The sequence below is a fragment of the Pelodiscus sinensis genome, chromosome 11, assembly GCF_049634645.1.
Source record: "Pelodiscus sinensis isolate JC-2024 chromosome 11, ASM4963464v1, whole genome shotgun sequence".
NCBI classification, from domain to species: domain Eukaryota; kingdom Metazoa; phylum Chordata; order Testudines; family Trionychidae; genus Pelodiscus; species Pelodiscus sinensis.
In genome coordinates, this window is record NC_134721.1 from 45,106,094 (window position 1) to 45,133,946 (window position 27,853).

General features: G+C 64.0%; 1 protein-coding gene across 5 annotated transcripts; it reads left to right on the forward strand.

Moving 5' to 3' along the window:
• The first annotated feature begins 13,633 nt into the window (after window positions 1–13,633).
• HYAL2 (hyaluronidase 2) lies at window positions 13,634–25,295 on the forward strand. 5 transcript variants are annotated; one of them, XM_075939534.1, is made up of 4 exons: window positions 13,634–14,008; window positions 20,846–21,809; window positions 23,648–23,737; window positions 24,155–25,295. In XM_075939534.1, exons 2-4 carry the CDS (start codon window positions 20,883–20,885, stop codon window positions 24,548–24,550), a joined length of 1,413 nt encoding a protein of 470 aa, XP_075795649.1. In that variant the 5' UTR covers window positions 13,634–14,008; window positions 20,846–20,882; the 3' UTR covers window positions 24,551–25,295. The 5 variants fall into 5 exon arrangements, with proteins under 5 accessions (XP_075795649.1, XP_075795647.1, XP_075795648.1 ...); XM_075939532.1 differs by having other exon boundaries at window positions 13,635–14,004; XM_075939533.1 differs by lacking the exon at window positions 13,634–14,008 and adding an exon at window positions 17,039–17,640.
• The last annotated feature ends 2,558 nt before the right edge of the window (window positions 25,296–27,853 follow it).

The following is a 27,853-nucleotide window of genomic DNA, read 5'->3' on the forward strand; positions in this document are numbered from 1 at the left end:
GCGGGGGCTGTCAATTTCCATTGGCCCAGCACTGCTCCTGCCTTAGCTTCGCCTCCGCAGCTGAAGGGGAGCGAGGTCTCCTCCCTGGACGTGGTGATGGCTGAGGTGTAGCGTGTGATTAACACGCACCAGGCCCAGAGCAGCGGTTCCTGTGGGGCATAGCACCCTAGAAGGGCTGCTGGAAGGCCGGGCACACTCGCCACGCTCCGGGGGGAGGCGGGCGGGAGCCACAGTTTGTTTGATTCCGCCCCGAGAGCGGCCAGGCGGCTCGCCGACCGCAGCCTGTGTCAGCTGGTTCCTGCCTGGGGCAGCTATGCCGCAAGTTCCTGCCAAACCGAGAGACGGCGCAACACGCCCAGCGGGCAGAACCGGTGCTGGAGGCTGCACCGAGGCCTTTGGAGGAGCCCACGGGTCTCCTGTCCCTGGCAGGGCCCTGCCATGCAGCTATGCCTGCAAAGGCCACACCCGGCACTTCTCTGGGGGGGCGGGAAGGTGTCTGTGGTGGGAGATCTCGTTGAACGGCCCGTGCTGCTAGGTCTCTTCCCTGGGCGGAGCAGAGCTGTGCCCAGACTCACGGCCACCGAGGGCGGAAGCACCCGCACGATCATCCAGTCCAGGGGCTGGCAAATCTTGTGGCCTGCAGGCCCCAGCAGGGCTCAGCAATTGTATGGCAGGCCAGGGAGGGGAGGCTGGTCCCTTCCCTCCAGGGCCTTCTGCCCCCACCCACTCCACCTGGCTGCCTCCCAGAGCTCGGGGGCTGGCAGAAGGGGTGGGGCTATGGTTAGGGGGCCAAACGGGAGGGTCTGTGGGGCCGGAAGTGGCTCGCTGTACTTTGCCCCTCTTTGATCTCGCCTGACCTACTGCACATGGCAGGCCACAGAGCCTCTCCCCTCCCCCATGCCTGTCCCAGCCCCCTAAGCTCTGGCTGAGTTCCTCATGCCCTCAAAGCGTGGTTCAAAGACTCCACGCTGCAGAGAATCCCCCGCTGACACTATTTAAACCTGCAAGTGGCCCAGCCTGCAGAGGAAGGCAGAAACCTCCCATGGTGTCTGCCAATCTGACCTGGGGAAAATTCCTTCCTGACGCTGAAGAGGAGGCACGGTTAGACCCTGCGCACGTGGGAACGCTCTGCTAGCCAGGCAGCCGGGGCCGCGTTCGCTGCAGTGATTCCCCGTGTAGGCCCAGTCCCGCCTGCTAGGGGGGAGAGTTGCTGCCGGCCAGCGCAGGTGAGCGACATGCTGTTGGCAGAGCAGCTCGGAGGTTAGGCTGGGGAGGTAGCAAGGGTCACCCGTCTCTGGTGGGGAGCCAGGTTATTCTGGGTCCAGAGCGTGAGCGTCCAGTTTCAGTCTGAAACCCAAGCCTTCACATGCCCCATAGTTGCAGAGGGAGCGGTAGTCAGCTGCTCCCCGTTACAAGATTGTTACCAGGGTATCACAGGGAGGAGGGAGAAAAATTGTTCTCCTGAACGTCTGGGCACAGGACAAGAAGCAATGGGCTCAAACTGCAGCAAGGGAGGTTCAGGTTGGACATTAGGGGAAACCTCCTACCTGTCAGGGTGCTGAAACACTGGGATAAATTGCCCAGGGAAGTTGTGGAATATCTGAGAGCAGGTTGGACAGACCCCTGGCAGGGATGGTCTAGATGGTGCATGGTCCTGCGGTGAGGGCAGGGGCCTGGCCCCGATGTCTCTCGAGGGCCCTTCCAGCTCTCCGGTTTTATGAATTCAAAGGCTCGGCTTGTCGTGGGCCCTGGCACGGGGCAGGTGCGGAGCCTGCAGTCAGAGGCTGGCTGCCTGTTCGCCGTGGCCCTCGCCAGCAACAAACGGCCCGGTGCCACGTGCCACTGCAGGTCCATGGCGCTGCAGGGTCTGACGTGGCAATGAATGGGGGGGGGGGCTGATGCACAGTCAGCTGTCTTAGCCTGAAATGAGCAGCCCCGGGCCTACCAGGGCGGCCGCGTGCCAAAGCTGGTACTCCTTGGGGTGGGGGGACTGAGTCCCCATTCCTGCAGGTGGTTGACGGGCCCTGTTCTTGGGGGAGTCAGGCGCTGCTCTCTGGTGGGTGAGGGTCGCTGTCTCTAGCCCCCTCCAGCGAGGAAGGGTTTGGAGAGGGAGCCTGCCCCATACTCACCCTGCAGCCTCCCTGCCCTCCCGGATTCAGAGGCGGCTGCTACCCAGCGTATGGCATTGCCCCCCTACACGGGCACAATGCCAAGGGCTAGAGGACTCTGCCTACCGCACTGGGCACGCACGGGGCAGCGGGGAGGGGGAGCAGCAAAGCTGAGAGGTTGGAGGGAGAGCATCTCCCCCAACCTGCGCCCAACATGTGGCCCCCGGGTGGCTGTTCCAGTGGAGGTCGGGTTCCACGTGGCCCTTTGGGATGGGCACCCCAGCTGGGCATCGGGGGGCGGGCAGGGGTTCATACACAAGCCTCCCAGATGAAGGCCGCTTACAGTCCAAGACTGAATTTTTCTCTTGGCCAGCGGCCTGTGGCCCTTGCTGCTACCCATCGGAAGGCCTCAGTGGTGTTGTGGGCAGCTCCCCACCCCGATCACAGCCCCGAGCGCCACAGCCCAGCGCGTGGAATCTGTGTGCTTTTACCGCATGCTACGCAGACTGCGTGGGGGGGGGCAGCATTTCTCAAAGGGGGGCCTGACCCACGCGGGTGCGAGGGAGGTCACAAGGATATTTGGGAGGGCGCGATGGTGCCATGCTTCTGCGCTGCCTGGAGAGCTGCGTGGCTGGAGACGAGTGACTGTAGGCCCCACCACCCCCGGCAGCACAGGAATAAGTGGCAACAACACCCGTGCCAGCCTTCCTTCTGGGTTGCCGGCGGTGGCAGTGCGGTGGCAGTACCGCCAACTTCCCAATGACCTTCCCACCCCTCCCGCCCCTGCTGGCTGAGTCAGGGCTCCTACCCCACTGTGGCATTTCCGAGCTGAAAAGCAAACGTGTGAAACTGACCAAAGTGCATGGTGACTTGCCTAGGGCCCTCGCTAAGGCCCAGCCCTTCCGGGCTTGCCAGGGGACGTGCCAGGCCCGCTCTACCGAGACTCAGAGGGGAGCCGAGAGAGTCGGTAACAGGAAACACGGAAAAACTCGTCTAGCAGCTCCTTAAAGACTAACACAACGTGCAGCGCTCCCGTGCTGCAGAGGCCGGAGTGTTGCAACAGACGGTCCGAGTTACACGCGGCCGAGCAGGACACCTGGCTTGTCACTGGGCCGCGGCAGGGAGTGTGCGAGCCCGGTGTCCTGCTCATTCCGTGCCGATAAGAATCAGCCTGGGAACGAGTGAGGTCCCAGCCCTTCCCTGGGTGCTCGCCTGGTGGAATCGGCCTGGCACAGCAGGGTGGCTTGGATGAGTGCGCGGGCAGGGCGCAGTGCCCAACAGGTGCCCGTGTGCTGCCTTTCCGGGGACCTCCAGCCTTACAGCGATCAGCTGGCCACTGACTCATCGCCCCACCCGCGCCGCTTTCCTTCCCAGGAGAGACCCGCCGCAAGGCGGCTGTGTCACAGGCTGGTCTGCTGCCTTCTCGGGCGGGAATGGCACCGGGGGCGCGGGGGGGAAGGCGAGAGACCCAGCCCCGTGGCACGGTCTGGCCATGCCCCTCGGACACAGCGAGCCTGCGGTACAGCCTGGCGCTAGCAGCAGTGACCCTGGGGGCCCTGAACGGGACAGGGCAGAGAAATCAGGTTGCTGCTCTGAAACCGGGGGTGCCAGTGAGATGTGATGGGGCGGCCGGAGGGGGGTTCCCACCCCGTTCTCAGGCGGGGTGTGGAGCGGAGGCAGGGGCAGCGAGGCCTGGTAACCCTACCTGGTAACCTTACGGCACCGGGAAGGGCCTGCCATGCCTAGGGAGAGGGGATACCCCTGGAAACGGGGTGGAACCCCCTGGGGCCGGGCACCGCAAGACGCGTCGCCTGACAGCTCGGCGGCCGCCACCTCCTGGGGCTGGCTGCTAGACGGCGCGTCTCTCGGGGTTGCGATTCCCAGGGCAGGGCCCGCAAGAGAGCGTCTGTTAGCCCCGATCCCCGGGCCCGATCCCCGCTCTACGCGGCCCCCCTGAATTCCCGCTGCTGCTCTGCACGCCCGGGCCCCGGGGACCAGCTCCGCGAAGGGTTATGCTGGCGGGGGAGGGGGGGGGATGCCCACCGCAGCTGGAGGAACGGCCCCCGCGGTGTTTTCCTTCCCTGCCTGGCTGACTGCAGTTGCGGCCGGCTCTGAACAATACGAGTCAGCGCCGCGCTCCCGGCCGGTGGTGACCAAGTCCCCTGGCAGCGCCCCTGCGCCGCGGCCCCTCGCATCCCCGGCCCCCTCCCTGCCTCCCTATCTCCTCTGCCCTGAGCTCACTTCCTTCCCTCGCCGGCTCACCCCTGCCCCTGGGGCTTGTGCTGCCGCGAGCTCCAGAGCCCGGCTCGCCGGCGGAGCTTTCCAGTTGGCTGCCCGTGGCGTCACGCCGGGACCAGGGGCTGACCTGCCCTTTCCTGAGGCCTTTCACAGCGGCTGTGAGCCGGGCGCGACCGGGAGAGCCCTGTCCCTGCGTCTGTCCCCTGTCCCTGTCCCCTGTTCCCTGTTCCCTGTCTGTCCCTGTCCCTTGTCCCTGTCCCTGCGTCTGTCCCTGTCCCTGTCCCCTGTTCCCTGTTCCCTGTTCCCTGTCTGTCCCTGCGTCTGTCCCCTGTCCCTGTCCCCTGTTCCCTGTTCCCTGTCTGTCCCTGTCCCTTGTCCCTGTCCCTGCGTCTGTCCCTGTCCCTGTCCCCTGTTCCCTGTTCCCTGTCTGTCCCTGTCCCTTGTCCCTGTCCCTGCGTCTGTCCCCGTCCCCTGTTCCCTGTTCCCTGTTTCCTGTCTGTCCCTGTCCCTTGTCCCTGTCCCCTGTCCCTGTCCCTGTCCCCTGTTCCCTGTTCCCTGTCTGTCCCTTGTCCCTGTCCCTGCGTCTGTCCCCTGTTCCCTGTTCCCTGTCTGTCCCTGTCCCTTGTCCCTGTCCCTGCGTCTGTCCCCTGTCCCTGTCCCCTGTTCCCTGTTCCCTGTCTGTCCCTGTCCCTTGTCCCTGTCCCTGCGTCTGTCCCCGTCCCCTGTTCCCTGTTCCCTGTTTCCTGTCTGTCCCTGTCCCATGTCCCTGTCCCTGCGTCTGTCCCCTGTTCCCTGTTCCCTGTTTCCTGTCTGTCCCTGTCCCTTGTCCCTGTCCCTGTCCCTGTCCCTATCCCTGTCCCCTGTTCCCTGTTCTCTGTTCCCTGTCTGTCCCTGTCCCTTGTCCCTGTCCCCTGTCCCTGTCCCCTGTCCCTGTCCCCTGTTCCCTGTCTGTCCCTGTCCCTTGTCCCTGTCCCTGCGTCTTTCCCCTGTTCCCTGTTCCCTGTTTCCTGTCTGTCCCTGTCCCCTGTCTGTCCCTGCGTCTGTTCCTGTCCCTGTCCCTGCGTCTGTCCCCTGTTCCCTGTTCCCTGTTTCCTGTCTGTCCCTTGTCCCTGTCCCTGTCCCCTGTCCCCTGTCCCCTGTTCCCTGTTCTCTGTTCCCTGTCTGTCCCTGTCCCTTGTCCCTGTCCCTGTCCCCTGTCCCCTGTCCCCTGTTCCCTGTCTGTCCCTGTCCCTTGTCCCTGTCCCTGTCCCCTGTCCCCTGTCCCCTGTTCCCTGTCTGTCCCTGTCCCTTGTCCCTGTCCCTGCGTCTGTCCCCTGTTCCCTGTTCCCTGTTTCCTGTCTGTCCCTGTCCCCTGTCTGTCCCTGCGTCTGTTCCTGTCCCTGTCCCTGCGTCTGTCCCCGTTCCTGACCCTGCGTCTGTGTCTGTCCCTGTCTGTCTCTGTCCCTGTCCCCTGTCCCTGTCTGTCCATCCCCTGTCCCTGTCCCTGTCCCTGTCCCTGCTCCTCAGCCTCTGGGTACCTGCACATCACCTCCTCTGGGTGCCCTTCTAGTGCCCCCTGGCACCCGCCTTCCCCTGTCCCCACTGCAGTCACCCAACCAGGGCAGGGTGCAGCCACCGGCCGCAGGGACCAGGCCCCAGCATGCAGAGCGCCAGGTAGCACCATCCAGCTGGCAGGTGCCGGTCTCCACCAGTGAGGCATTGCATGCTGGGAACTGTGGTTGTGCCTCTGGGATGGGAGCCCAGGGTGCAACCAGCTTCACGCACTACTCTGGGCTGTGTCTCACAAGGCCTAGCAACACTCCCCCCCCCCCCAGGTGCTGTAACCACTCAGCTCAACTGCCCATGGCACCCCACACCCGGCCAGACTGCATGCCGGCTCCCACAGCCCCTCCTGAGTCGCACAGGGAAAGGCAGCAGCCGCATCCCCCCCAGCTCCCAGCGCGGGCCAAGAAAGTACCATCCGGCGCTGCCCAAGATCCCTCCTGGAGCAATGCGCCCGCCTGTGGCAGCGGAGCAGGTTTCCCAAGCAGGTCGGTCAACCCCACACCCCTGAGATAAACGTCAGAGCCGGTGTACTGCTCCCACGAGCTGGGCGCTAAGGAGTGTAAGTGACCGGCAAAAAGCCAGGGGAGTCGCCACAAGGGAACCATGCAGACTAAACTCTCCACCTTGTTACACTGGGCCATGGCCCAACTAATCATAGAATCATAGGACTGGAAGGGACCTCGAGAGGTCATCGAGTCCAGCCCCCCGCCCTCAAGGCAGGATCAAGCTCCGTCTACACCATCCCTGACAGATGTCTATCTAACCTGTTCTTAAATATCTCCAGAGAGGGAGATTCCACCACCTCCCTTGGCAATTTATTCCAATATTTGACCACCCTGACAGTTAGGAATTTTTTCCTAATGTCCAATCTAAACCTCCCCTGCTGCACTTTAAGCCCATTACTCCTTGTCCTGTCCTCAGAAACCAAGAGGAACAAATTTTCTCCTTCCTCCTTGAGACACCCTTTTAGATATTTGAAAACCGCTATCCTGTCCCCCCTTAATCTTCTTTTTTCCAAACTAAACAAGCCCAGTTCATGAAGCCTGGCTTCATAGGTCATGTTCTCTAGACCTTTAATCATTCTTGTCGCTCTTCTCTGTACCCTTTCCAATTTCTCCACATCTTTCTTGAAATGTGGCGCCCAGAACTGGACACAGTACTCCAGCTGAGGCCTAACTAGTGCAGAGTAGAGCGGCAGAATGACTTCACGAGTTTTACTTACAACACACCTGTTGATACAACCTAGAATCATATTTGCTTTTTTTGCAACAGCATCACACTGTTGACTCATATTCAACTTGTGGTCCACTATGACCCCTAGATCCCTTTCCGCCATGCTCCTTCCTAGACAGTCGCTTCCCATCTTGTATGTATGGAACTGATTGTTCCTTCCTAAGTGGAGCACTTTGCATTTCTCTTTATTAAACCTCATCCTGTTTACCTCTGACCATTTCTCTAACTTGCTAAGGTCATTTTGAATTATGTCCCTATCCTCCAAAGAAGTTGCAACCCCACCCAGTTTGGTATCATCTGCAACCGTTTTCCTGATGCTGGGTGGTTACAGTCTCTCCCTGTTAGCCTGGGGCCCTGTCCCCTTAGCTGCCGCAGCCTTGTCCTCCTCAGTGTGGTAGGGAGAAGAGGCAGGACAGCCCAGGCAGCCTCTGTCCCCTGTTGTATAGCCTCACACCATAAGAACATAAGAACGGCCGTACTGGGTCAGACCAAAGGTCCATCTAGCCCAGTATCCTGTCTGCCGACAGTGGCCAACACCAGGTGCCCCAGAGAGAGTGGACCGAAGACAATGATCAAGCGATTTGTCTCCTGCCATCTCTCTCCAGCCTCTGACAGACAGAGGCCAGGGACACCATTCCTACCCCCTGGCTAATAGCCTTTTATGGACCTAACCTCCATGAATTTATCTAGCTCTTTTTTAAACTCTGTTATAGTCCTAGCCTGCACAGCCTCCTCTGGCAAAGAGTTCCACAGGTTGCCTCCATGCTGTGCGAAGAACTTCCTTTTATTAGTTTTAAATCTGCTACCCATTAATTTCATTTGGTGTCTTCTAGTTCATCTATTATGGGAACTAATAAATAACTTTTCTTTATCCATCCTCTCCACACCACTCATGATTTTATAGACCTCTATCATATCCCCCCGCTGTCTCCTCTTTTCCAAGCTGAAAAGTCCCAGTCGCTTTAACCTCTCCTCATATGGGACCCGTTCCAAACCCCTAATCATTTTAGTTGCCCTTTTCTGAACCCTTTCCAAGGCCAAAATATCTATTTTGAGGTGAGGAGACCACGTCTGTACACAGTATTCAAGATGTGGGCGTACCATAGTTTTATACAGGGGCAGTAAGATATTCGGTGTCTTATTTTCTATTCCTTTCTTAATAATTCTTAGCATCCTATTTGCCTTTTTGACCGCCGCTGCACACCATGTGCCTAGGACAGTGTTTCTCAACCTTTTTTTTTTAAAGTAACCCCCTTTTCAACAAAAAAGCCAAGTACTCCCAGTACCTACAGTTTTCAGACACATATTTTTTTTTCTTCCATTGAAACACATTTGTTTCAACAATGTAATCATAGCCAGGCGGGGGATGAAATGCTTGGGTGTAAAAAGTACAAAAATAATAAAGCTCTGTAAAACTGAAAACAAACATTCAGTTTTCTCCACATTTCAGTTGTATTGATGTATCTCCCCCCCCCCGCCCCGGCTTCTCTCGAGTACCCCCTGGGTACACGTACCACTGGTTGAGAAACACTGGCCTAGGAGAAGGCAAGTCCTGCACCTCTGGGGACGTTGCTGCTCCTCAGGTCAGGCTGTGCAGTCCCCTGATGTGAGCTCGACTTGTAGCTCCCAGGCTGGGCAAGGGCTGTTGATGGTGACTCTTTGCCTGCTCCCTTCCAAGGGGATAGTCATACCAGGGAGCTTGTGATTAACCCAGGGGACTCTCTGCTGCAGGAGGCAATTGGCTCGCTCCCGTGCCGGAGAGCTGGTACCTGGGCCATCCCACGCGCGCAGCACATTTGAGTGGCAGCCATGCGCCATGATCCCAGCTTCATGGGCACCAGCAACCTACACCTTCAGCAGAGCGTGCCCACGACGCCTTCCATGGCATGCTTTATCCCAATTAGATAGACACGACGAATAGGAGGCCTACAAGGGGCTCCCCCGAGGTCACAGCCTCTGAACGTGGCCCTTGGCTGTGTTGTTAATCTCCAGCCTGACCCCTAGATAGGCAGCTGGCCTGTCTACAGCTTTGCATGCTGGGACATGTAGTCTTTGTGGGCCGCATCCCTGCAGGAAGGGGAGGCTGGCCAGAGTGGAGACGTTAACAGGTAAGCCTGTAAGCACCACCCTTCATGGGCAATACTTCCCAGATAACCAGTAATCTGCACCCAGGAGCAGCCCCCTACTCATGGCCTGCTCCAGCCCCTGCCATTCCCATTTAATCAGTTAACTGGTTAAACGTATCAATTAACTACTGAAGCGAGAGTTTGCATCCCTACTGCCCAGCAGAACGCCATGGGCTGCGCCTCTCCACGTAATGGCGAGGAATTGTGCAGCGGGTAAGGCAGAGGCAGATGTTGGGGGGAGGCTGCGTCCAGCTGCTGGGCTCCCGGCTGCCCTGAGACACCGTGGGGCAGTCCCTGAAACACAGAAGGGGAGCCGGCCGGCTTTCATGCAGCCAGGTCCTGTGGCACCCACAGGAACGTGGCATTCGCTGCAGCCCAGGATGGGTCGAGGCCCTAAGCGGTCGGAGCGGGCAGGTGAGCGAGCTGCCAGTGCGGGAGACGTGCTGCCCCCAGGGTGCTGTTGCAGTGTCACCGGTGCTCACACAAGGCTCAGGCCGCACCAAGTCAAAACGCTGCCAGCAAATGACTCGGTGACAATTTCCTGTTGTCAGCTCCGGGAGCTGGAGTTTCCTTGTCCCCTGTACGTCCTGTGCCATCCGATGGGGAACAGGCCGTCTCTTCCTGAGCACAGGTCCCGGCCTGGCGCTCAGCTCTTGGGAGCGGGCGGGGTCACTGAACGCCAGTATATGCTGAGCTACAAGAGGGATAGTCATACAGGGAAGCTTGAAGTTAACCACAGGGACTCACTGCTGCAGGAGGCAAACACAACAGCGGGGTTTGCAACAGCTGCATGCGCTGTGACTGCTGTCGCCTGGCGGAGTTACCAGTGAGCCTAGGTGCAGGGCGTGGCAGCCTGGCGACGCTGGCACTGGGCACAGTCCAGGGCTCTGATTCAGGGCGGTTTCCCAGTGGCCTGGCCAAAGGCTATCTGATGCACCAAACAAATTAAGTCCAACCAGTTCTGTGATTGGTTGGTGGGTGGGTTTTGGCGGGTTTGAAAAGCAGCGTGATTTTCCTTAGCAGCTGCTGTGCCTCCAAAGTATGATCATCATGGGGCTTCATCCTTCTAGCCAGTAGATTGCTTAGTAAAGAGGAGACTAAGGGGGGGATCAGACAAGGGTCTATAAAATCGTACCGGGTGTGGAGAAAGTGAATAAGGAAAAGTTATTGACTTGTTCCTGTAACACAAGAACTAAGGGGTCACCCAATGAAATGAATAGGCAGCAGGTTTCAAACAAACAAAAATAAGTTTTTCTTCATGCGGCGCACAGTCAACCTGTGGAACTCCTCGCCAGAGGATGTGGTGAAGACCAGGACTTTAACAGCGTTCAATACAGAGCTAGATAGATTCCTGGGAGATAGGTCCATCAATGGCTGTTAACCAGGATGGGCAGGGATGGTGTTCTGTCAGCAATTGGGAATGGGTGACAGGGGATGCGACGGTTGAGGATTCCCTGTTCTGTTCCCTCCCTCTGGGGCACCTGGCCTTGGCCACCGTGGGCAGACAGGACCTTGGGCTGGCTGGCCTACTGTTGGGTGACCGCCATCTGGCCGTTCTTCATGCTAGATAGAGGGGAGAGCGCCTGGTGAGAGAAGCAGAGGAGGTTCTGAATGAAAATGGCGCACCCAGGCTCAGCGTGTTCATATCTGTCCTACGGTGGCTCTCTGTCCCGCTCAGAACCAAGGCCCTAGTGGTTCCTGTTGTGAAGCAAACCTCCCCGATGGGGGCCAAGCAGAAGCGGGGCAGGGCTGGGGCTGTAGTGAGCTGGGGCCGACAGCAGGGACGGGAGAGGAGGGGCGGGCGAGGGCTGTCTCAGGGCTCTGGGCCGGTAGGAGCGACCGGCTTGGCTGGCTGCACAGCTGATCCCGAGGCCTGGCCTACACTTGGAAGTCAGGTCACTAGAGCTGGGGCGGCTGATCTGGGGTGGGTCACTTGGTTTCCCTGGCCTGCTCCATTTCTTGTGGAAGGAACGCGCATGGGGAGGTCAGATCTCTGCCACGTCCACGCAAGGGATGCTCCGCATGGGTCCCCGCGACCCCGCTGTGGGCCCGGCAGTGGGCCATGGTGCTACCGGCACAGTGCTCATTCCAGAGGAGCAGGCTCTGGGCTGAACCCAGCCTGGGAGGGCTTGTTCTGGGGCACTCCAACCCCACGTGGCCCGGGAGGCTGGCAGTGATCCTCAGCTGGGCTGCCAGCAGGGGACTAAGGAGAAGGAAATGCTGCTCCCATGGGCAGAGCCCTTAGTCCTTCTCCAACCCCGCCCGTCAGTCTGGCATCATCGTCCTACTCCGTACCCTGGGGAAACTGAGGCAAGGGAGGGACAGGGACTTGCTGGAGGCCAGAGAGTGAGTCGGCTTTGCCCAGTCCCCACAGGAACATTGACTGGAAGCCAGGCAGCTCCCCACCTCCCCACCCCCCAAGCAATAGAGCTCCGGAAAAGTTTGCCTTGTCCTGAGCAGAGCAACTGGGTGGCACTGCGGGGGAGTCGGCGTGGCAGAGATGGGCTAGCTCAGGGACAGTCTGTCCCGCTCGGGGCTCTGAGATCCCTCCGACTAGCAGCCTCCTGGCCAGCTCCGTGTGCAGGCGCGTGCCAGAAATCACACCGGCTCCCCGGCCCTGCTGACACACACACACACACGCTGCCCTCGGCCAGGCACCTGGGGGGACCTGCACAAACAGACACATAAAGGAGCCTTCAGCAGGCCCTTTGCTTAGCTCGCAGTGGAAAAAAACCGACTCTGCCGCCTGGAAACAGCATGGACAGAACCCACGAATCCGCGCCGGAGACAGACGGGCCTTTCTTCTGCGCTCGCAGGCCAGGGCAGCCCCGCCAGCGCCGCCAGCTACAGCCTGGGCCCTCCATGCGAATCTTGCTAGCCAGCCAGCGGGCTGATGCCTGACCCACCCGCCCAGCCCGGCTAGCCCCCGGCTGGGAGAGAGGCACCGTCGGCTGGCATGGACCCTGTGCTGGGGAAATGTGCCTGGAACCTGGCCCCAATCCAGGACCAGCACAGGCTGGGGCAGGACTGGTCTCTCTGACTCACCCAATGAGGGGCCCCTGCCTGCTTGGAAGGACTTTGCTAGGCACAGAGGGGAGAGTGGCCCCTACTGGCCTTGCCCCGTCAGCTGATGACACATGGGGCTGCCTGGGGGTGCAGCTGGCAGCAGAGAACCGGCCCCTGGGAGTTCGGGGGAGGGCCGGGAGACGCAGCATGCACCAGCAGATGGGACTGTGGAGGGGGGGGGGCGCAGGGAGGAAGCTTTCAGCTGCATGGAAGATGCCCCCAGAGGCCAGCGATGTCCCGGGGTGGGCTAGAGACGGAGGCGTGGGGGGGCCGTTAGCAGGGGGCAGGTTCCCCCGGGGTGGCCCTGGCTCATGTGGAGGGAGGGTGGGTTAGAGGGGGCCTCAAGCCTGGGCCAGTTGCTTCTGCAGGCCCATGCTGGGCGGGGCCGGGGGGGACGCTCCGTTGGAAGGACCGAGGAGCCGGCCTGCCCACCAGGCTGCTGCAGAAGGTGAGGTCCCCCGCCCAGGAGCAGCCCAACCCTTGGCCTCCCCTAGCTCCACGTGGACACGGCCAGCCCCCGCCCTGCCGCGCTGGGGCAGGAAACCCTTCCTGTGCGGCCCCTGCTGGGAGAAAGCGCCTGAGTCAGCAGGTGGGGCCGGGCAGAGGAGGCACAGAGGGGCTGACCCAGCATTCCCACTGACAAGCAGCCTGAGGCCAGAGGGATTGCCCATCCCCCAGCCGTCCCCGGGGCCACCTGGCCATGATGCCCCCCAGGCTGCCAATGCCCCGGTGCTTCTGGGGGGCTTGGGCTGGCTCTGCTCCTCCGCCTGCCCCTGCTGGGCAGCCCCCGGGCACCCTGATCTGGGATCCCAAACAGCCCCCGGGCAGCTGCTCTCCGGCCCTGCAATTGCCCTGCGCTTGGCAACCAGCTGGCGCTGCCCCGGTCGCAGAGCCCGAGCAAGGAAGCAAGGCCTGGCGTCGCCCACCATGAGGCTCAAGCCTGTGGCCGTTGGGGCGCAGGGCAGCGGCTGATAAGGGGGCTCCTCCGCGCCGCCGCCAGGCAGCCCCAGCACTGCTGGGACAGGACAAGACAAGCCTGATCCGGCCCAGTTGGCAGGGCTGGCGCCTGCTGGGACTGCAGCCATCGCTCTGGGACGCGAGCGGAGGCAGCTGCAGGGGACATCCCTGAGCCCCCGCTGACCTCGGAGCCGCCCTCCCTCCCAGCATGGAGCTGGCGGAGGCCTTGTGGTTGCAGAGCAGGGACGGCACAGCTTCCCTTTCCATGTGCCAGCAGGAAATGAGGCTCGGTTCCGGGAGAAAGGCTTTCCAAGCCAGAGGGAGCCTCGGGGAGCGAGGGGGGGCACTGGGGAAGGCACACAGGGCAGCCCTGGGGAGCCGCACCTCCCTGCTGCAGAGCGCGAGAGAGCCCACCTCTGGAGAGGGGGCCGGAGCCTGGGCGAGAGAGAGAGACTGGAGACAGAGCCCCCGTGCAGCCCTGAAATCCCAGCCTCAGGACGGCACAGCCCAGGAAGCATCGCTGTCCAATCCGGACCCTTTGGACTGTTTCAAAACTCCCCTCCACGCCGGCTCCTTCGCTCATTTCACTCTCCTTTCCTCCCCCGGGTGCAGCTGCTCTGCAGGGGTTTCCCCCGGGTGGACCCAGTCTAGCGGGGAACAGTGCGCCGTGCCCCGCCACGCCTTGTGCCAGCATTCCTGCTGCCACCCGGAGCCACCTCCAGCCAAGCCAGGTGGGTGAGTCGTGTTTTCTCCTGGGGGCGGGCGAAGGGCCCCACTTCACAGGCAGGACTCGGTGACGGGCTGGGCCGGACCCAGCAATAGAAAACACCCCTGCCACCCCTGAGGTCTCCTCCCGGCTCCGGAGCGGGAGCAGGGAATTTAATGGGGAGTCTGGGGGGTCCTAGTCCCATGTCTGGGACGGTGGGAGGGGGTCTAACTGAGGGGAGAGGGGAGCACAGTGTGTCTCAGGACTTTTATGCCCAGCGCCATGGTGCACCCGTCTGACTTTAGACAGCGTTGCCTAATGGCAGGAGCACGGGGCTAGGCTTGGACAAGCTGGCGTCTAGGCCTGGCTCTGCTGCTTGAGTGTGACAAGTTGCTCCCTCTTGCTCTGCCTCTGTTTCCCCACCTATAAACCGGGGCCCATGTTACCGACCGGGCCCCCTTGCATGGAAGGAAGAACAGCTTGTGAGCTGCCACGCCCGGGACACAGCTAACTGTGGGGGGCAGCTCCCTCCTGCCAGGTGGGGGGCACGAGACACCCCCGCATGGCCTAGGACCTAACCTGGCTGAGGCTGAGCCCAGGGCGCTGCTCAGGCAGTTTGTGGAAGGGCCCAAGTCCTCGCCAGCGTCCCCCCAGCAGTGCTCGCACTCTGCTGCCTGCCAAGCTCCCTCAGCCCCGACCGGTCGGTCCTCAGCCTTTCTGCAGCCACGAAGAGCGGGGGGCTGTGGGCACTGGGACGTGGCCATCCCCCCCCCCCAGATTCATGTCACACAAGTGGGGACCCCCTTTGGCTGCCCACGTGCCAGTGCTTGGAACAAGCTGGCCTGAGGGGACATAAAAGGGCAAGTTTGGCCATCGGGGGGAACAAGCGAGAGGGTCTGGAGCCAGCCCCTTGCTCTGCAGGAAGTGGGCTGCATGACGTGGAGGCGCAATAGCAGCGATGCCCTAGAGCCGCATGGGGCAGCATGACCCAGTGGGTAGGAGTCGGGAGGGCTGGGTTTGGGACTGGCTCAGCCACCCACTTGCTAAGTGTCTCTGGGTAACACTCACTGCCTCAGTTTCCCCAGCGGTACAATGGAGATAGCGACCCCCCCCCCCAGCTTCACACAGGGCTTTGAGGTCAGGCCTGTTAGTGCAACACCATGAGCCTTGGTAATGGGATGGGTGCAGGAGCTGTGGCTCCCAGGGCATGGTTTGTGTGCGTGCAGAGCACTGGCTGTGGGGGGGGATCCCAGCTACGCCAGCCCCAGCCTCTCCCAGCAGGGGGCGCTGTGGGGAGGGGCAGGCGCACTGGCTGAGGGAGGGGCTCAGCAGCCCCAGCCTCTCCCAGCAGGGGGCGCTGTGGGGAGGGGCAGGCGCACTGGCTGAGGGAGGGGCTCAGCAGCCCCAGCCTCTCCCAGCAGGGGGCGCTGTGGGGAGGGGCAGGCGCACTGGCTGAGGGAGGGGCTCAGCAGCCCCAGCCTCTCCCAGCAGGGGGCGCTGTGGGGAGGGGCAGGCGCACTGGCTGAGGGAGGGGCTCAGCAGCCCCAGCCTCTCCCAGCAGGGTGCGCTGTGGGGAGGGGCAGGCGCACTGGCTGAGGGAGGGGCTCAGCAGCCCCAGCCTCTCCCAGCAGGGGGCACTGTGGGGAGGGCGGGGTGCTATGGGGACGGTGGGGTGCTGGCATGACAAAGCCTTGTTTCATTCTCCCCTCTGGACTGCCCGTGTCTCGTGCTTCCAGCCTGGAATGCACCCGGCTTCCTGGATTTCTTCCTGGCCATTCCCTCATCCCAGGCACACGGATTTCCTGGCCCACCGAGGAGCTGGATGGGCTGTGTGTGTTATCTCCCCTGTCCAGCCCAGCTGGGCTTTGTTCCCAGCAAGGAGGCCTGGAGCGATAACCCGATGCTGTAGCCAGTGCGGTGTCCCACCCACGGGGCAGCCCCCAGCCAGAACGGTGTCCCCAAGTGACAGCCAGCCGTGGCCCTGCAGAGACCTGCCCTCTCATGGCGGGGGAGGACTGGGGGTCTGTAATGGGGGGGTGGGCCGAAGAACTGGGGCCTGTGATGGGAGGGGCAGCTCTGGGCGAGGGGCAGTAAGTGCAGGGGCGGCTGCATGGCTGGTGGTGCGTATCCACCTGGGATTGGCTGCCACGCTCGTGTGCTGGGCTTGGGGTTGGGCTGACAGCCCCCAGCTGTGCTGCTCCTCTGGGAGCCCCCCTTTGGCTGGCCTGGCCCCTTGCTCAGCCTGACCCCATTACCTTCCCCGTCCCCTTCCCTCTCTTCACACTCAGAGCTCCCCCCCCAACTGCAGGGTCGGAGCCCCGCTCTCCAGGGACTTGCCAGCGCGGGGGTGTGGGGAGCTGTGATCGGCCACCCTTCGTTCCTCCGCTGCTGGAGATCCACCTGAGCTGGGCCCAAGGCTCCAGCTGCTCCAGCGGCTCGCCTCCCTGTGGTTACACCCTGGCTGGGGGCCTCTCACGGCGAGCTTGCCCTGCCCAGCCCCCCCACCCCCTGCGGCTCAGAGGCCATTGCTGGCAACCCTCTGCCCAGCTGACTCAGACACCTGCTGTAGGGAGGGGGCAGGAGCACTGACTGTGGGGGGCTCTCAGCTACGCCAGCCCCAGCCTCTCCCAGCAGAGGGCGCTGTGGAAAGGGGCAGGAGCACTGGCTGTGGGGGGCTCCCAGCTACGCCAGCCCCAGCCTCTTCCAGCAGGGGGCGCTGTGGGGAGGGGTATGGCGCTGGCTGGGGGGGGGAATTCCTGTCAACTCCAGCCCCAGCCTTGCCCAGCAGGGGGCGCTGTGGGAAGGGGCAGGAGCACTGGCTGGGGGGGCTCCCAACTACGCCAGCCCCAGCCTCTCCCAGCAGGGGGCGCTGTGGGGAGGGGCAGGAGCACTGACTATGGGGGGCTCCCAGCTACGCCAGCCCAAGCCTCTCCCAGCAGGGGGCGCTGTGGGGAGGGGCAGGATGCTTGCTGTGGGGGGGCTCCCAGTCCTGGCCTCTCCCAGCAGCAGTAGAGAGGGGGTGATGGCAGGGCGTGGCTGCGGCGTGGCTGCCTGTTAACAACAGCTCTAAAGTGATGCTCTGTTATTTGGCCAGCTCCATTTGTGTCCCCCGGGAGTCACGCCTGGGGTGGTGGCTCTTGTGTGCCAGGCCTGCCGCCGTGCCACCGGCTCCTTACCCTGAGGGCGGGGGTGGCAAGGGGGGTCGATTCTCACCCCAGCTGTCACTAGTTGTTCACTAGTTTGGACTCGTGCCCCCAGGAGGTGCTACCAGCAGAAGCTAAAGGCGGGAATTTCAACCACTGTAAGCCCCAGCGCGGAGAGGCGCTGGCTAAGCCAGGCAGGTGCTTCTGGGCTAAGCACTGCAGGACCATCGCGCCGTGTAGACAAGCCCTTGATTACGTTACGCCCTGTGTCTTGGCAGTGACTCAGGGGTGGCTGGAAAGCAGGGCCTAGCCAGAAACAAAGTCCAAGGTTCTTCCCCTTGCACCCTGTGAGCCCAGTGGAGGAAGGAAGGGGTGGTGCCCAGGCCAGCTGATTGTGCAAACATAAAACACCGCGTTAGATTGGAGGGGTGTGAGACTGGGGCTGGTACTTGACGGCCCAGGAGCTCCAAGGCCTCTGGTTGCTTGCCGCTAGATACAACACGGGCAGCAGCAGCGGGGTAGGTAGCCCTCCATGCCCCATATGCCTCAGCCCCACCCCACAGAGACCAGCTGCTATGCGTGAGGCAGGGGAGTCCAGCCCCACGGGGATGTCACCAGGGATCCTACCGGAGGCCAGCAATATATTCCCCTTGGGCCCACCCTCATTTTTGTGGGGAGCTGCTATTGTAGATGGGCCCAAACTACTGACAGCGCCCGGGCCCCGTTGGGTGCCCTGTCACTGCGTCCCAAAAGATCCCCCCCACCATCCCCATTTGCAGCAGCAATCAGAGGGGTAGGCAGTGGGCAACCCAGCTGAGAAGGAAGCTGTGGTGGACTCAGCCCTTGGTTTTGCTGCTGGGAGTGCTGGCAGGTTGGGTGGCAGAGGCAGTGGGTGTCACGTGGACACTGGCCCATTTGGAAACGGATGGGGACAACCCCCCCATCTAATTCATGGCCAAAACTCCAAGGTGAGCCTCTTGGTTTTCTTCAGCCTGGGCTGGGGTATGGAACTGGGGAGCGCGACGCGAGCATGTAGACTAGAGCCGTCCCCAGGACCATCCCAGGCCCAGTGCCGTACGTGACCAAGGGCGCTTTCTGGAGGCTTTAATCAATCAGGAATCCACGTGCATCGCTGCTGGCACCATACACCAGCCAGCTGCCGAAATCCAAAAAGCCCTTGGCGCCCCCGAGCACCGTTGGCTTCTGCTGTTCAAATAACCCCGGGGGGGAGACGATCCAGCCGCTCGGCCCTCTGCCTCTGAAGAGCCGGTTTTGATTCTGAGCTCGAGTGGCACTTGGGAAGGGCTCCAGAGCGCTGGCTGCCTGGAACGCGCCACCCGCTTGGCAAGCGGAGCCCTGCCCTGGCAGCCAGTTGCCAGGGCTCCGGGGCAGCAGGCTGGCGGGCACATTCCTGGGAAGGAAAATGGCCTTCCCGAGACAATGGGCATTGACTGGGGCCCTCATTGTTCTCCGGGCAGATGTTTATGTAGAGTCCATAAGGAAACAACGCTCAGAGGGATTCCCAGCCGTTGACATAACAACCGCTTTGTGATTGGATGGGAAAGCCCGTGCTCCCCTGTCAATCTTCATACCAGCTCCCGCCGGGAGAGGGCAAGGCAGCGGGCACGCCCGCCCCGTAGGCCGCAGCTCCCTGAGAAGTGGGCGCCAAACCCTAGAAGCTCTGCCGACTCGAGGCTAGGGCTGGTGTAGACGGGACCCCTCCACCACACAGCACCCCCCTGTGCCGCTCCTCCTCACTGCCCCTGCTGGCAGAGGCTGGGACTGGCACAGCTGGGAACGCCACCCGCCCCACAGCACCCCCTGCTGGCAGAGGCTGGGACTGGCACAGCTGGGAACGCCACCCGCCCCACAGCACCCCCTGCTGGCAGAGGCTGGGGCTGGCACAGCTGGGAACGCCACCCGCCCCACAGCACCTCCTGCTGGCAGAGGCTGGGGCTGGCACAGCTGGGAACACCACCCTCCCCACAGCACCCCCTGCTGGCAGAGGCTGGGGCTGGCACAGCTGGGAACGCCACCCTCCCCACAGCACCCCCTGCTGGCAGAGGCTGGGGCTGGCACAGCTGGGAACGCCACCCGCCCCACAGCACCCCCTGCTGGCAGAGGCTGGGGCTGGCACAGCTGGGAACACCACCCGCCCCACAGCACCCCCTGCTGGCAGAGGCTGGGGCTGGCACAGCTGGGAACGCCACCCGCCCCACAGCACCCCCTGCTGGCAGAGGCTGGGGCTGGAGTAGCTGGGAGTTCCTCCCTCCCGCCAGTACTCCGGCCCCGCCCCAATGCGCCCCCTGCGGGCAGAGACCGGCGCTGCAGCAGGTCCCATGGGTCATTGGCCCGGCCACGCCCCCAGCCCCGCCCTGCCAGGCGCGCACCGCCCCCTGCCATTCAGTAGCAAGCGGCGCTTGGCATGGCCAATCGGCCGGGCCATACCAAGTGGCTGCTGTCGACTGGGTGAAGGTGAGAACTAATGCACCTTAAAACTACGCTCCCCTTTGCCACGGAGCGTTAAAGCGGGGCAGGCCGAACCAGAGGCCTCAGAGCTTCCCTCCCGCTTCCGGCCGCTGCGCCGCGCGCTGGGCCGGTGTCTCCCGGGACCGGGGCTTCCTCGGGGACCCCCTCCCCTCCGGCTCGCCTTGGGCCGTTCCAGCCGCTGGGCTTTTAAAGGCGCCGCGGTGCCTAGCCGCGGGCAGGGGGCGGGCGGTGCTGGCGGGCGCGCGGCTGGGGATGGGGGCGCGGAGCCGGTCCAGGTGGGTGCGCAGGGGCCGGGCCGGGAGCTGCCTGGCGGGGTAGTGGCTCTGGCTGTCCCCGGGTGGGCGCCTGCCTAGGGCCGGATCGGGGCTGGGCGCGCACGTGGGAAGTTCGGTCCTGGGCGAGCCGCCCGGCCGGTCTGGGAGCGGGGCCGGCCGGCGGGGCTGGAGCGGGCTGGGCGCGGGGCTGCGGCTGCAGGCAGCGCCGCTCCGTGGGGCTCCGGCTCGGCTGCGCTCCCCCCCCCCCCCGTCCCCGCCGCTGTCGGCTCGGGGCGCCCAGCTGGCGCTGCCCGGTGCGCGGCGCTGCCGAACAAAGGGGCCCGGCGGGCGGGCTCGGGCTGGAACAAAGCGGGGCCGGCGGCGCTGATAAGCCGAGGCCCGCACATTCCTGGGATGTTTCAGGGCTTCTAACCACCGGCGCGCGGGGCCCGATCCTGCCGGCGTCACTCCGGAGTGACTCGACTCGAGGGCTCGTGCGGAGCCAGCCCCCTTCCCGGCACGACCGGCGGGACCTTGCCCCTCTGCCGTGGGGTGCGGGGCTGCTCCGTGCTGCGCTCCCGCCGGCGGTGGCTGGGCAAGGCAGGGCTCGAGTACGCTGGGAGAGCCGGGGAGGTGCCCGGTAGAGCAAGGCAGGCTGCCGCGGGGCTGGGAGGCTGGTCTGGGGAGAGCTGGGTTCATTTCCCACCTCTGCTGCGGCTTCCTAGGTGGCCTCGGGCGAATCACCTGGGCTTCGTGCCTCAGTTTCCCCTCTGCGAGCTGGAAAAGCATTGGCAGCTCAGAGTGGTGCTGAGAGGTGCTCAGAGGAGGGCAGGGGCAGAGCCCGGGAGGTGCTAGCAGGAGTGGAGGGGGGTTGGCAAGGCAGGGTTGGAGTAGTGGGTGGCGGTGGTACAAGGGCACAGACACAGATGGGGTGGGGGGTGCCTTTTGCCTGCCCCTCTTACAGCCCTGCCCCCTACAGGCTGTGACCTGACGCCATCCCGTGACCCGGTGAGAGAATGCGGGCAGGTGCCGCGCTGGCAGTACCATGGCTCTTGCTGCTTGCTGTGGCCGGTGCCCGTGGGCAGGCCGAGAAGCCAGCCTTCGCCCCCCTCTTCACCAGGAAGCCCTTCATCGTGGCCTGGAACGCACCCACCCAGGACTGCCGGCCCCGCTTCAAGGTGCAGCTGGACTTCACCCTCTTTGACCTGCAGGCCTCGCCCAACGAGGGCTTCGTGGACCAGAACCTCACCATCTTCTACAAGGAGCGCCTGGGCCGCTACCCCTACTACGACGAGCAGCAGGTGGCCGTGAATGGTGGCGTCCCCCAGAACAGCAGCATCAGCGAGCACCTGGGCCGGCTCCGTGAGGGCATCGGCAAGTACATCCGCTCGGAGGCCAAGGAGGGGCTGGCCATCATCGACTGGGAGGAGTGGCGGCCCATCTGGATCCGCAACTGGCAGAACAAGGACATCTACCGCCAGAGTTCCCGCCAGCTGGTGCTGTCGCGCCACCCCGACTGGCCGGAGGACCAGGTGAGCAAGCAGGCCCAGTATGAGTTCGAGACCTCGGCCCGGGACTTCATGCTGCGCACCTTGCAGTGTGCCAAGCGCTACCGGCCCAAACAGCTGTGGGGCTACTACCTCTTCCCGGACTGCTACAACCACGACTACAGCAAGAACCCGGACAGCTACACCGGGCACTGCCCGGACGTGGAGGAGACCCGCAATGACCGCCTGGCCTGGCTCTGGAAGGAGAGCACCGCGCTCTACCCCTCCATCTACCTCGAGCAAGTCCTGGCCTCCTCCGCCAACGGCCGCAAGTTCGTGCGCTCGCGGGTCCTGGAGGCCCTGCGGATCTCCCACCAGCACCATGACGGCTACTCGCTGCCTGTCTTCGTCTACACCCGGCCCACCTACAGCCGCAAGCTGGACGTGCTGAGCAGGGTGAGGAGGTGCCTGGGACCCACGTCGGCTGGGGTCCCAGCCTGCTCCGGTTCTGGGGGAGGGTAGGGGGTGGGCTCGCTGCCAAGGGCCAGTGTGATCACACCCTTGCCAGGGCTTTAGCACCAGCTCCCCATATTCAGCACCAGCCCGGGCGCTTCATGGGGGGAGAGCGAGGTCCCGCTTGCCCCTCTGCCTCTGAGCTCACTTGGCAGCAGCCTGCTGCCCCTGCCAGCTGGGCACAGGACTCATGCTCGGCGGTAGCCAAATGACCCGGGGTGGGCAGCTCTGGTAGGGTAGAGGGTGGCGGGGGGGGGGGTCCCATGTTAGCTGGGTGGGTCTGAGATGCTGGTCCTGCCTGGCGTTGCCATGGTAGCGTGAGGCTTGGGGGGGCGCTCTGCCGTGCCCTGCCCGGCGGGAGAGCGTGCGTATTGCAGTGGGCGCGCAAGTGGCAGACCGGCCGTACAGGGTGGCTTGCTGCCAGCCGGGGGATCCGTCTAGTGAGGGCCTGCGGGGTCGATACTTGTATAACGAGGCTGTTGGAGTCGAGAGTGGGCGGATAAACGCAGGCAGGTGCCTCCAGGCTGGGCGGGGGGCCAAGCGCTCTGGGGAGTGGGATGAGGACGGGGGGTGCCGCACTCACAGGCCGTATGTCCGTGAGGACAAGTGCAGCTGGCGGTGGGTGGCTGTGCAGCTGGAAGGGCTCGGGGGGTTCACGTGGGTCAGACCGGCTCCAGGGTGCCAGTGGGGCCGAGGTGTGCACCAGGCTAACAGTGCTGGGCTGTACGAAGGCCTGGGGCAGGGAGGATGTTGCACCTCTGGGCTCTGCACAGAGATGGGCACCCACGGGGGAGCCTAGAGAAGGGCCTATTTGAAATCATGGGATGGTGGGCGGGCGGAAAAGGCCAAAAGGTTTTGAGAGCCTGGCCCATGAAGACAGGCTAAACACTGGGGGGCAGGCCTGGGATCTTGGGGGGCGGCTGCAGCAGCCAGGTACCTGAGCCAGGCCATAGTGGGGGAGGGGCTGATCAGAGCCTGGCCCTCACTCGCTCAGCCAGTCCCACTTGCTAGACCAGCTAATCCTGCAGCCGCCCACCCCTTGGCAGGCAGGAGCCGGCTGCACCCTGCCCTGCCTCCCACCACTGCCGCTCCAGGCCGCTCCCTGGCCTGGTGTGCTGGGCTTGTCCCGTCAGGCCACCTATTGCATCCGCAGCCGGGGCTGGGCCCAGCCCAGGGAGGTGGGAGGGTGCTGTTCCTCCTCCATCCTGTCCCAGGTGCCTGCTCTCAGGCTGGGTGCTGCCCTGGCCTGTCTTGGGTAACATAGCCTGGGGAGGGGGTGGGGGTGGGGATTGCTCTCCTGGACCACAAAGGCAGCCATCTCTGGAGTGGAGCACAGCAGCTGTTCTAACCGCTCCCAGCAACAGTCTGGGGCATGTCATGGAGAATGCTGCAGGCCCCAGTGGTGGGAGGGGAGCAGTTGGGGGATGCACACTGGTGGGATTGTGGGCAACAGAGTTGTGGGGAGCGGGTGGCTAGCAGGAAAAGTGCCCTGGGATCTGGAATGGCTGCAGGTGGTATGGTAGCCTTGCCAAAAGAGTCCGCCGCCGGACACTAGCATCACCGGGAGACTCCTGTCCCGGCCAGGCCCAGAAGTTGCCTTGTCTAGTCTCCCCTCTGCTACCAGAGCGTGGGCCAAGCCGAGCACCCTTGGATGCCTCCTGTGTGAGCCATGGCCCAACTGTCCCACCCCCAAGGATGTGTGGGAGCAATCGGGTGGGCGTGGGAGCTCACAGCACTCGTGTCCCCCCCCAACCCTCACCTGTCTCGTCCCTCCCTGGCAGGCAGACCTGGTTTCCACCATCGGCGAGAGTGCTGCCCTGGGAGCGGCTGGCGCCATCTTCTGGGGCGATGCGGACTACACCAAGAGCCAGGTAGGTCCTGGGGGGCAGCCCTGCCCTCCTGCTGCAGGCTGGGTGGCATGAGCCGAGGCTTGGGCATGTGGTACCAAGTGTCCTGACAAGCTGCCATTGGGGTAGCTTGTTTCTGGCTGTGGAGCTGCTCTGAGCCGGGGGCGGGGGGGAGGGATCAGCCCCATAGGTGCCCTGGGGTGGGGGGGGGCAGCTCACAGTAATGCTGAAGCATCTTCTTCCCCCACTGGGATCCAGAGGCTGCAGCTCAAGTTAGGGCAGGGTCTCGCCATGGGCCGGCTGTGCCCGATGCGGCTTCTTCCCAGTGCTGTGGGGCAGGATGGGCCCTGGGGGCCCGGTGAGGCACAAGCCTAGCTCCTGGTGAGCCCGGCAGGGCTGGCCTGCCCTCTGGCTCCCACTCACCCCCTGTTCCCTTCCCAGGACACCTGCCGCGCCATCAAGGCCTACCTGGAGGGGGAGCTGGGTCACTACATCGTCAACGTCACCACGGCGGCCGAGCGCTGCAGCCAGGCGCTGTGCCAGGGCCGGGGGCGCTGCCTGCGCCGTAACAGCACCGCCAGCGTCTTCCTCCACCTGAGCCCAGCCAGCTTCCAGATCCGGCGGCGGGCCGAGGGCGCCGGGCCGCTGCTGCAGGCCGAGGGGCAGCTGTCGGCCGCCGACACCGCCTACCTCCGGACCCACTTCCGCTGCCAGTGCTACCAGGGCTGGCACGGGGGTGCCTGCGAGCGGCGGCTGAGCACCCCCAACCGCGCGGCCCGCCCGGCCGGCGCCTCGCTGGGCCTCTTGCTACTGGGACTCCTGGCCCACTGGGACTAGCCGGGCTCGGCCGTGTGGCGACAGGCTGTCTCCTGGGCCGGGCGGGCGCCAGAGGTGGGGCACGGCGCCAGAGCCCCCCTGCCCGTCCGGGGCGGTTAGAATCCAGCAGCCTTTGTATTTCGTGTCGCGCCCACGTAGCGGGTGACTGGAGGCGACCCCCTTCCTCTGCCACGGCTGGGGGCAGAGGCCCCTCCACCGCCCCCTGCTGGCCTCTGGCAGGGGTGCTTTTGTGCAGTGACTGTGGGGGGGCAGTCCTCCCTGGGACGCAGGAGGCGAGTGCATCTGGGGGGGAGAGGCCCCGGGCTGGGCCCAGGACTAGCTTCTGCCCCCAGGGCCAGCTTGCCCGCCCCTTCCCTGCTGTTGGGTGTGCCCCAGGGTGGGGCCTGGCCCCGGGGGGCGGTGGGGGGGGGGGCTTCTCACCTCTCCCTCCACCACCCCATGCAACAGAAGGACTCTTGGGGCAGGGCCAGGTGAGCCCCAGCGCCCCCCCAGGCGTGGGGGGAGTGAGGGCAGGGCTAAGCCCTTCTCCTGTTGTAAGGAGGGGGTGGCAAAGCAGCGAAAGTGTGTGTGTATGTGGGGGGGGGGGGGTGTTGTGGCTGGGGGCAGGGCCAGGTGTGACTCATGCTGCTGTGTGTAGGTGCAGCCTCCGGGGGGGGCTCTGCCTGCGCGGGGCAGGGGGCCGGCGCCCAGCCTGTCACTGACAACCAACGTGCTTTACCTCCCAATTAAAGATGGAACGAGAGAGGCGGTGGCTGCTGTGTGCTTTGCCCTGGGAGAAGGGGAGCAGCGAGGCCTGGTCGGCCCTCTTAGCACAAGAGCAGGGACCCGCGGGGCGGGCAGTGCCCGGGTTACAAAGGCCTCTATCTCCGAGCACAGCCCGACCCTTCCCCCTTTCCCCTGCCCCTGCCAACAGCCAGCATGCAGGGTACCCGCCCTCTAGTAGGGCCTGCCCCAGCCACAAGGAGACACCCAGGGGGCAGGCCCTTGCTCCTTGGGGCAGTGGGGGGGGGCCCTAGTGCTGGGAGCTGGGGCCAGGGCTGGCTCCTTGCTTGCCCATTTGTCAACATGGAACTGCCTTGTTCCATGCAGCCCAGCTGGTACCTCATGGACACCCCCCCCCCCCCCCCCCCGCTCCGGTCCTGTGTGTGGGGCTGGGGCTGGGCCTGAGCCCCCCTGGCCATGCCTGTAATGCTGCAGCTGGTCCCTGTGCATGTGGCACACTTGGCCGGACCTGGCTGGGGCCTCTGGCTGCAATGCAGCCAGTGCTGGGGATGAACGCAGCTGGGCACTGCACCCAGGTGATCCGTGCTGGTGCAAGGCCAGCGGGGAGGAGGGAGTGCGGCTGCCTGAGCCACGCGGGCAGGGGTGGGGGGCTAACCGGGAGGCATAGCACTCCCCCGTCCTCCCCAGCAAGCTGCTGAGGGCCTGAAGCCTGGCCCCTTTCCATAGGTCAGAAACCCCAGTGTGACAGCCGGGGTGGCGTTTTGTGGGGGTGAATGCTTAACGCCCCAGGCTTCCCTGGGGCGTAGCTACGCCTGGCCACGGCCTAGGCACCAGCCCTGCATCCCTTCTGCCCCTGGCACCAGCCCCACGTCCCACACCCCACTGCCTGTAGCAGCTGGGGGTCACTGGCTCAGCCTGGCCCCTACTTCGCTTGTGCCAGCTGGCAGCAGGGGGCTGATGTAGCCCATTGTTGGCCCTTTTCTCCTAGGGGCAGCCCTGCTGCCTGGGGGTTGCCGGGGTGTGTCCCTAATGGGTAGCAGCGCCGAAGGGGCCTTTGCAGCAGCCCTGTTGCACGGCTCAGGCTGGAGCGAGGCCGGGCCCCTGGGGAAAGGCCCCGGCAGCTTGCCAGACTGGCGTGTGGCAGGACTGAGGTCAGCAGGGGAGGCCCTTTCCCTCCATGTTAGCAGTGGGAAGGCCAGGCCTGGGCTGTGCGCGGGTGCTGGCTGCCAGTGCGGCCAGCTAGAATGGGCACAGCAAGGCAGGGGGATGGGGGAGAGAGGAGAGGACACAGGGCTCCAGGCTCCTGTTGCTGGGTGTGCAAGGGTAGGCCCAGGAGCTCACCCTGGGGGGTCCCAGGCTAGCTCCTCTTGGCACTGGTGGCCTCCCCAGTGCCTGGGCTTGTACCTGTGCCCTGACCTTGCCCACATGCGTCTTCCCTGCTGGTGGCAGCGCACGGTCAACCTGTGGAACTCCTCGCCAGAGGATGTTGGGAAGACCAGGACTTTAACAGGGCTCAAAGAAGAGCTCGATAGATTCATGGAGGTTGGGTCCATCAATCGCAGTTAGCCAGGCTGGGCAGGAAGGGAATTCTTAGCCTCTTTGTCAGCAGCTGGGGCTGGGTCACTTGATTCCCTGTTCTGTTCGCTCCCTCTGGGGGGCCTGGCATTAGCCCCCATTGGCAGACAGGACACTGGGCGAGATCAGCTTTTGGTGTGACTCAGCCTGGATGCTCTTATGGCATCGCCTGCCGCTGCTGGCTTGGGCGGGAGCTGAGTGAGGGCAGCCGGAGCCAATGCCTGGAGCAGGGCTAGGAGGGAGCACTGCCCAGCATGGCAGGGTCCCTGCCCCTGCACAGAGCCCCCAGGTTGTGGGCATGCTGGGAGCCGGTGCTGGCTGCCCTTGTCCTGCAGAGCGCAGCAGGAGGGATTAAAGCCAAGGAGGGGCCCAGCCGCCTGGCCACGTGCCTGGGGTGTGTACAGCAGGGCAGCACCACCCCCTGCCCTGGAAGGCCTGTGGGTGCCCTGCCCCTGGCGGTCCATGGCCTCTGGCTGAGGTGGAGCCTGGGGGTGACGACCTGCCTGCTGTGGCAGACGGGAGCCCCCTCCCACGTACTGCCAGCTGGAGCCTGGGGGGTCGTCCTCCCAGGGACAGCAGATCCGCTGGGCACAGCCAAGCAGCCGCTCCCCAGAACGGGCAGCTGCTTAGCTGTGCTCAGAAGAGGCCTGAGGCCGGGCTGAGGGGCTGCGGGAACCCAGGGCTGGGCTAGCAGGGGGTGTCCGGGTCTATATGGGGGAACCGTGCCCAGAGCCTCCCTTGTGTCTTGTCCCAGCCCTGCCTGGCCCTTTGACCACCTGCGACCTTTGCTTCAATGTGATGCCGCCAGGGCTGTGGCCATGGGGCGGGTGGGAAGCCCAGCTCGTTCACCACGGCCAGGGGACTGGGCTCCGGAGAGGCTGTTCCAGCGGCAGGGTTGTGGCCGGCTCCGGGAGCCTTCCTGGCTCGCCTGCTTCTTGGGGCCCTGGGTTTGCTCTCTGGGGTGAGGGGAGAATGGGGGGGTAGGCCCTTTGCTTCCCCCACCCC